Genomic DNA, 9,770 nt, shown 5'->3' with positions numbered 1-9,770 from the left:
TGCATTGTCTTACAGAATTTCCTGATAGTTTTCTTTGTAACTGAGCTCCAAGTAAAACTGATTTACTGGAGAATAATATTTCAGAAAGATGAATATAACATGAACAAAGAACTGTATGCAAGACTTCTGATGCTATGGCTGACAGCAATTTTATAAAGCAATAAAAAAGCAATCTCAAATGAAATCTAAGACTTCGTTTGGGATAGCTTTCTTTCTGCTTCTTAAAGCAGCTTTTTAATAAAAAAAAATTATTTTTTTATTAAAAAACTACTTTAAGAAGCATAAAAAAAGTTGTCTCAAACAAAGTCTAAATGAGGCCTTAAAAGCAAGTTGCCTTCTACTAGTAAGGGATTTTATTTTCCTCATATAATCAAATCAGCCATTATATCAGAGTCAGCTAGTATAGTTTATACAAATCTGAAAAGTTATTGTCAAATTCTCTGATCGAAAACTATCTGCATCAAGTTTATGTTTATGCTCAACTTTAAAAAAGAATAAAAAAATCACCAACACTTCAGATCTATGACATCTGACTCAGAATTTCGCTTTGCAAAATGCTCTTTTATAGTGGGAAACTTCAAATCCTCGTCCTCAGTGGATTCAATAAAGTTCCTTTGAAGGCATTGCAGATACTTTCTGAAGCACAGCGAAACATTATTTTGATATTTGTGAGCTTCATTCCAAGATTTTGATATTTTTTTAATCAATTAAAAAAATTGGCACCTACAAAATAAGCTAATTCCATATATTTGAATTTTGCTATGAGCTGTCAACTCAACACTGCATGACTAAACTTTAATGCTTTTAGCCTTTTTCCAGTTGCTGTTTGCTGCTTTCTTGAAAAACTTTTGTTCATCTTTCATGGATTACTTAGGGGTAACCCTTTTCATCTCATTGGATTTTCTTACATAAATTGCACCCTATCTCTTCATTTCTTTAGTTTAGGGTTTTGATTTCGATCAAAATTCAGTTTAGATCATGATTTCGAATATACATTTCTTCAATTTAATCAGTCAATAATATAAATTTAATTCAAAATGATCCCTCGATGACTAAATCCCTCAATGACTAAATTGAGATCAATCTGGCATAATCGAAAGATTAAGGTTTTATTTGGAACAACTTTTTAATGCTTTTAAAAGCAGCTTCCTAGCATAAAAATTTCTAGTTCAAAAAAATTTTATACTAAAAAATTACTTTAGAAAACGGTAAGAAAGTCATACTAAACAAAGCCTAAATTGAAATCAATTTTTGTATAGGCATTACCCTGCTTCCATCTCATTGCTTCAAACATTTTCAAGTGTTGCGGGTTTGTTTAAGGCAGTTGCTATTTCCTAAGAATGTAATAATAAAATTATAAATATTGCAAATAATATAAATTATTTCTCTTTTGAAAAAAAAAACAGATATTAATTTTCTTAAGATTTAATTTGATTGTAAAAAACTCTTAACAGCATAAATTTTTGGGAAAAAAAATAATTAAGTGTAGCTAAATATAAGTGTAGAAGCTATGAGAAAAGAAAACTTGTAAATAAATTAACCAACAGCTTCAAAGGGACCCTAGACCATGGATACTTCTATTTTACAGGCCATTAATCTGATAGCTGAAAGTTGGGTAATTGCTTTATATGGATCCTATAAGGTTGAAACCAAAAGTGAAAATAAGATTGTCAAAAATTTACAAGATGAAATTCCCATTTTTTCATCATAATAAGAGTTCCTTTTGAAGCTAGAATTGTTTTTCCTTGATATCGAACATAATGTATGAAAGTATCATTAAGGAACCATAGGATCCTCTTAAAAGAATTACAATACATGACTATAAGATATTCTATTTTTTCGTAGAAATGTGTTCGCTCAAGAAAGAGTCCAGAAGATAATGACCGTAAATAAGAAGACTGTTTACGAAGAAACAGGAAATTTCACACATCCAAAATAATCATTTCAGTGGAAGGGATAAACAGTTAATCCTTTAAAATCAAGAAAAGTAAATGCAGAAATTTCACACAAGAGCATGCATTAACATCATCGCAAGTGCAGATGCATGGAAGAAAACATAGCCATCACCTTTGCTGCATTTGCTTCCGGAGATCTCTAAGAGGTCCATATTCTGTGGCTTGTTCAGCCTTTTGGCTGCAATTACAGCTCTTCTTGTTCAGGTTTGTGCCGCATTGGAGGCACAAACCTTTGCATCCGGCATTGCAAACTGCACTTACAGTAATCTCTACATGCACTAGATCTCGGATGTGTTTGGAGATATCTATTTCTTTTTCTTCAGCAGGAAAGTAGAGCTTATCATCCTGATCTATAAGTTTCTCATCAACTTCCATTTCATCATTGCAAATTCCAGTGGGGGATTTGATATTTTCCTGGCCGTAGAGCACTCCCATGTTGATTTCGTCCTGTTCTTCTTCAACAGGATCCTCTGTCAGCAAGAGAGTGAAGTTGGAGAAGATACTTTCAGCGGCTGGTTCGGTACACCTATAAATGTAAAGGTAATGTTCTGCATCAGATTTCAGAGAAATATGAATGGTGTTTCAAGCCACATGGGAGTAAATTTCTGATGTTTTGGGGATGCTCTTATTGCCATTATCATACTTGGATCTTAAATCAAAATAGAGCATCATCTAATTATGTAAACACCAAAGAAAGATGGGCATGTTCTAATAGTCTCAAGTTATTAAAATTTATGAGAGTTAGTAAGCCATGCCATCTGTTATACAGAACCAGTAGATACTTCAAATAATTTCAGCTAATTCTCGCCACACAGAAGACATGGCTTTAAAAGGATGTTTCTTAAGAACTTAGTTACTAAGTGTCAAGAGGACAGAAAGCTGCATATGATGGATAAGGTTTTGTTTGGGACGGCTTTCTTACTGCTTCTTAAAGCAGCTTTCTAGTAATTTTTGTACTAGAAAGCTGCTTTAAGAAGCAATAAAAAAGTTGTCCCGAACAAAACTTAAATAGCAAGGAAAGCAAAATACCCATACAGTAAAATGTAATGAGTGCATACCATTTCCAAGGGTTCAACCAAATAGTGTCCTAGCCTTAGTCCTGCCTTAGCTTGGAGTTTGATTCCATGAACATTTAACATATAAGTCATGATTCTATCATCTTTTAAGTCACAATGTCAACATTTGCAACATCCAAACTATTCTGAGTTTTAAGTTATGAATCCTAATAATGATGACCATTTGAAGACAGTTAAGGCATGTGAAAGTGTTGACATGACAAACAAGAGCACTGGCTTGATCAACTGTTGATGTTAACATTCACTGCTACTGACTAGTTTGATTTGATGTGCCTACGACCTCATTGTATTTCTTTTATTTGTTCTTATCATGTGTATTGAGATCATTATTATAATTATGTCTAAAGTCTATTTTATATAAATGGTCCTTAGGGTTTATTTATTGGTTTTTAAATGATTATTGAGCATTTTGTCTGCTTATGGGTTTTCTCTTCCATTCCACATTAAGGAAAGGCGCTCTTCGCACACACATCCTCATCGCCCTCTCTCTCCTTCCTCTTCCTTTCTCAGATTCTCATATTCTTTGATTTTCATCCCTATACTCCAATCATTCCCTAGCATGCAAAGCTATTGTTAAGGCAGAGCAAAAAATTTTGTAGATAAAATCTTTCAAGGATATAATCGAGATTTACTATTTATTGTAAATATTGGATTAAGATTTCAAATATATAATTAAATCTTTTTTGTGAGTTCTGAAAGTTTTGTTGACTCTAAAGGATTAAATAAAATCTTGTAATATTTTTTATGCCTTCAAACAGATTCTTTGTTATCATGATAAATTGAGACTTAGAAGAAAATATTTGACATCTAACAACGGCAAATAAATAGAAATATGGGTGTAAGAGAGGGGATAGGGGCTGTTAACGAAAAAACAAAGAGAGGAGTTTTTTTGGATTATTGCTGGACAAAGATCTTTTGCTTCTTCAGGACGAAAAAAAAAAAGTTGCTAGTTTCAATCATATCAAAAAGAGAAAATTTTAACCATAGCAAAGAGAAGCTCTCCTAAGAGGGAAAGGAAGAGAGTAATAGCAGTCAAAACATATTCTTCTAAACACTAACTCTCGTTTTTAAAACAATCAGTTGCATTCCTTCTCAATTGTCGGTATAGAGAAAATGATATATGTATTCTTATCTTTAAGTTTATATGAAAAGAAATCAACAACAACTCGTCTTTTAAAACTTAGTGAAATATTTGATCTTAGTCAGGTTATAAAAATTAGTGGAATGAACTCAACTATGTATGATTGTATGCATTGTGTTTGTGATCTTTGGTGTGTTTGGAGTTTTATCTTCAATAGATTTTGCTCAAATTTGTATTATTATCCCAACAATTAGCATTACAAATTTGATCTGTAAAGCTTTCAAATTCAATCATGAAGGACAAAAATATCAAAACTCAAAAAAGTTGATGGACGAAACTTCCAAGTTCTGAAAAAATATAGATAAAGGATTATCTACATTAGAGAAAGATCCATCAACATCTAAAGGGAGTAAAGCGATGTTAGAAGATTAAGGAGAGTCAAAGTTATGGGACAAATAAGTTCTAGGGGTCACTTATCTATCCCTTAGCGTGAACATGCCTTCAACATCCTCAACAAGACCACTAAGGCAATTGCCCTAAAGGTATTTCATGATATGTATGAAAAGCACTCCATAATCAATAAGGTAAATATAACGCACAAGTTTTCAATCTCAAGATGTCAAAAGAAACATCAATCGACGATGACATGAACGAGTTCAACTCAATCATGAGACAATTGAACTTTGTGAACATCAACTTTGACGACAAGATTCATGTCTTAGACTCACTCTCATCATTACCTGAGAATCAGTACTACCACGTAACATCAGTGGATAGTTCCTATGAATCATCTCCTAGAAAGCACGGAGATGTCAAATATGTCATTCAGCAAGGATATTAAATGGCTTGAGAAAGGTGAAGATGCATTATCTTTTGTTTTAAATGTTAACAATAAAAACATTTCTTAGAGTACAGGCAACAATAAAGGAAAAGACGAACCAAAGCTTATGAAACGAACCAGCAATCAAACCACAACATAAGCAAATCCGAGATTATTTGAGTGTTGCAAGAGCATAATCTTTTATTTGAAAAGTTAACAATAGGATTATGTCTCAATACAAAGGACAATAACAAAGTTATAGATAAATAAAAATCTTGTGATAAGAACCAGCGACAAAATCACAACACAAGCAAGTCCCAAATTTGTTTAAGTGGATGCTGCAACTGTAGCAAGTTGCATATAATGAAAAAATGTAGGGAAAAGATGTGTGAGCAAAGCTCAAAAGGCCAAAGGAAGAGACATTCATGTTGTCTCATCATCATTGAGACAATGCAGTGACAAAATTCGACCTCCGCAATCAGAAACCTTTAGCTTCTGTCTCATCCAATTACCCTTCAGTAATCAATGCAACATAAGGGAACAATTCTTTAGCAAAAGTATAAAATCTAATTGTGTAACCCTCTCATATTTCCTCACATATTAATCAAAAGTACTCAGAAATTTAAACTCCAAATTCAATCCTGTCAATGAGTGGGGCACTGTCATCCATGAAGCTAAAACTATAAGTTTGAGGAAAAAAAAATTCCTAGGAATGATATTTCAGTTTACTACAGAAAAAGTAGATGATAAGACACTTTAAGCTACCAATCAATTAAGCATGAATGTGTGAACATTTTATTTTATTTTTTTTTTATGCAATTCGTATTAAACAACTAGGCCCTAGGAAGTATATTCAATTTTTGATGATATTCGCATCTCCAGCAATCAAATATGAAATCATCAGCATACTTCGTTTCAACAAACGAAAACGTATCATAGATTTACCTGTTGCAACGGAGGGTAATGACTGTACGCAATATTCCATCGAGTTTCAACTTGCGCTTCCTCCTCGTAACATCGATGGAGATCAGCACAGGCGTCTCATTGGCCAAAGCCGAGTCCTTTGCCATCCTGGCCGGTAAACGGATCCCCATGGCCGAAGCCCTAGACCTAGAGAACCCAGAGGCAAGCTTGGCGAGGCCCAGCCGCTCGAGCGTGGTCGCGTACTCGACGTGGGCTACCGAAGCGTCTCGCCGGTACACCACAGCGCCTTCCCACGGCGACGCCGTTAGGTCCTCCTCTTCCGGTTCCAGCTCGTCGACCACGGCGTCGAAATCAGTGATCTTAGTCTCAGTGGAAGAAGAGGACGTAGAAGCTACTGAAATGCTCAGCGTTAGTGTCTTATTGAGGCGATTTCGCGGGGGACGAAACAGGATCGTCGGAGCAAGATAAAAGGAGGTTTGTGTTGTTGAACATCGGGGTAGGAGAGAGGAACAAGAGCTGTAAGAATGAGGAACGGTGATGATGGCACTGCTGGGCTCTTGTGGTGAGGCGAGAAGGTAAGGGAAAGGAGAGAAGAATAGAGCCATAAATCTAATTAAAAACTGGAATTTTGCTTTGCAAAGAATCGATTGGAGTGTGGGGGAGAAGATGCAGAGCAGAGCCTGCGAGAGGAAAAGTGGGATGGGAGCTGGAGGGGATGAGGAGAAGATTAGGGCGGGTCAGAGGCGGGCCGGCCCATGGGCGCAACTGACGTTGTTACAAACGCCAATCTACAATGCCATAATTTTATTATTACAAATGAAATAATAAGTTTTTTTTTCAAATAAAAATAATAGAATAATATGTTGTTATATATTTAAAAATTTTATTATTAATAATTAAATGAAGTTGCTGTACGTTTAAAAAATATTAAAAATAAAATATAAAGTTTTATAATATTATTATTATTTCTATGTTTATTTTTTATTTATATGCCTCTAAATATTTTAAAATTAAATGATTAAGCATATGTTTTTTATGCTTAGCCCAATAATAATATTTGATTGCATTTTTTAAGTTTCCAAATGGTTATTTTTTATTTAATATTATATATAATTATTCAAGATTATTCTATGATTTACTCATGAAAATACTTTCATAAAAATTTGTATTGAGTATCATTTAGATAGGAGTTAAGAATTTAAATGAGATAAGAATATCAAATCTTATGTGAGCAATAATTTGATCAAAATATTCTACTTTTATGAGTGATTATTATGTATTATTAAATTGATTTTTATTAATTTTATGAATTTATTTAAGAAGTACTATTTTTACTAAGTGATAGTAGAACTATTTGTATTTAATTAAATTTATAAAAATCAATAATTTTGCATAATAAAATTTACAAAATTAATATAAACCATATTTTAAGCTCTAATTCTTCATAAACAACATACAATATGTTAAACAAAATAAATTTGGAGAGGGACTCTATTATTCAAATTTACAACAAAAATTTATTAATAAATTTACATACAATATGGAAAATATAACTTTTGGAAAATTTAAGGCTTTGTTTGGGGCAGCTTTTTTGTAGCTCCTTAAAACATTTGTCTAGTGCAAAAATTTTAATTTTTATACTAACAATTTTTTTGAAAAGCAGTAAGAAAGCCGTCTCAAACGTGGCCGAGTGAAATACAGTATGTAAAACCAGCTTGCTACTATTCATCAGAGAATTCTATGATTCATGCAAAAGAACTAATGAGTTTGCTTTGTATATTATAGTGAAGAAATTACTAGCTTGCCTATCTGCTTTCTTCCTCCTTTCTTCGGGATAATGATGAAGATGGAAAATTTTTATTTGAACTACAGGCTGAACCACGTGCAGGGCTTGACAACTGAGCCTACTGCTTCTCCTTTATGCAGACACTGAAACAGGAAAACAATAAGACGCTCAGCTGGCTAACAATGGAATATCGATCTTTATAATATTAATTCTAGATCTCAATATATTTTCCTATCTTGAATCTTGTTCTTCCAACCTCTTTCTTGTCATCTTATGATTTGTGAACTAATCTGAAGTTCTGAACTCCCTGCAACTCAATATTTGTTAAAAGCACGAGCCATCAAAGACTTTGCTCCAAGACGGCCATCAGTAGCAAGCTAATATACTTTTCAAAGAGTTCTATGGAATAATCGCATATTCGTGATCAGAACTTTTGATCCACAAAACTAAAAAAAATCGCCTTAAATTACAGTAATCTGCAAACGATATGATATATAACATAAAGAAATAAAAATGTTTTTTTTTTTTTCAACTTTCAGGGAAAATTTATACTACTGCATATGCTATATCTTGAACCAGCTAATAGGAGCTAGCGAAGCTCGGGGGGATGGAGATGGCCGCGCAAGGCAGCGGGACTTGTTCCCGGCGGGCCACTGGGACGATGGCCATCGTTAGTAGGAGAAGAGGGTGACATAAATGTTTTAAAACTGGCAAAGTTTGAGGAGGAATGTCTGCTTAGCAGAGTAAGGACGAGAGGGGAGTTTGGTTGCTAAAGTAGGAAGCTAAATGCATTCATTGTCTTTTTTTTTTTTTCTTTGCATTAATTAGGCTTTCATTTTATGTCACTCATGGAAATGTGGGATATTGCTGAAAATGGACAGTTTGGAGAGAGAAATGTGACTGTTTTTTTTATATTCAATATAATAGTCGTGATTGTACCACTTTATTTTGAGTTATTATTTGTATTTTGATTTATGTATGCATTTTTTCGTTTTTACCCTCATTTAAGGGAGTAGGCATATATGACCATAGGGGCTGGGCACGTTTGTCATTTGTCTTATTATTATATTGTGGTTATTTATAACCCCCCTCTTTTTTTGAGGGGATAGATTGTAACATCCCAGATATCAATAGTGAAAGGATTCATCTGACCTTCTTCCATATCTTTTTTTTTCTCATTCTTTTCTTTCTTTTTCTCGTTCAGATCAATACAGTCATCCAGAGATAATTGCATTACAGAAAAGAAATATAACAACTACTATAATCTACATTTCAACATATACAACATATATACAGTCAAAAGGAACGTCCAAAAGAATATGTACAATAGTCATACGGCTACAAAACAAAAGCCTGCCATAGGCTACAAAAACAAGACTATACTAGCGACCAAAGAAGCTTCACGCGGGAGGCTCTGCACCTGAAATATTAACCACATATAATGAGCTTAAATAGCCCAGCAGGTCACCAAAGCCTACAACTGAAATCAAAGCACGACACTGGAAACAATATGCAGGTCAATCAAATCAAGTCAAATCAATCAATCGTACATGATCAATGAGTCAATGCAGATACGGAAATCAATACGGAATAGAAGTCGATAAAATCGTGAACAGTAGAGAATCCATAAAGCTCAAGAAATCAATGCATGCATCAAATCTCTACAATCTCTATCATAGCAATCAATAGCATCAGTTACATCAATACAGTAGTCTAGCCATCTTACTTATCGTATCAGTCTATAACATCAGTCAAATCAATAGAATGTTTTTTTAATTCCCAGCGTTTGGCACAACGGCAGTATATACCGGAAATTTACAGACTATTTTTCCCTGAAAATCAACAATTCACACGAATTAGATTACCAATATGAATGTTCACATATGGCACTGATTGTATTAGTGAGCAATAATATAAAGACTATATTAACTCTACTTGACTTCAACATCAATATAACCATTCCTGATATTTTTCTTATTCGCGAAGTACATAAATCCGTCAAGAATCCATAGAACAGATAATCTGTGAAATCGTCCAGAAAATAATTAATAATCGCGTAGATATTCGCTATACTATAAATATAAAGTTTGTGCGGTAAAATGTGTGTCCAATCAAAACGGTGCGCATT

The 9,770-nt window shown here is 33.6% G+C and overlaps 1 protein-coding gene across 1 annotated transcript; it reads right to left on the bottom strand.

The window, feature by feature from the left end:
- Positions 1-1,816: 1,816 nt before the first annotated feature.
- On the bottom strand, positions 1,817-6,622 carry LOC110097508 (large ribosomal RNA subunit accumulation protein YCED homolog 1, chloroplastic). Its single transcript, XM_020823898.1, has 2 exons — positions 5,878-6,622; positions 1,817-2,481 (listed from the first exon to the last, which is right to left on the bottom strand). Exons 1-2 carry the CDS (start codon positions 6,459-6,461, stop codon positions 2,064-2,066), a joined length of 1,002 nt encoding a protein of 333 aa, XP_020679557.1. The 5' UTR covers positions 6,462-6,622; the 3' UTR covers positions 1,817-2,063.
- Between the last annotated feature and the right edge of the window lie 3,148 nt (positions 6,623-9,770).

The sequence above is a fragment of the Dendrobium catenatum genome, unplaced genomic scaffold, assembly GCF_001605985.2.
Source record: "Dendrobium catenatum unplaced genomic scaffold, ASM160598v2 fragScaff_scaffold_390, whole genome shotgun sequence".
Taxonomy (NCBI): Eukaryota; Viridiplantae; Streptophyta; class Magnoliopsida; order Asparagales; family Orchidaceae; genus Dendrobium; species Dendrobium catenatum.
This window is presented reverse-complemented; position numbering and strand designations above follow the sequence as displayed.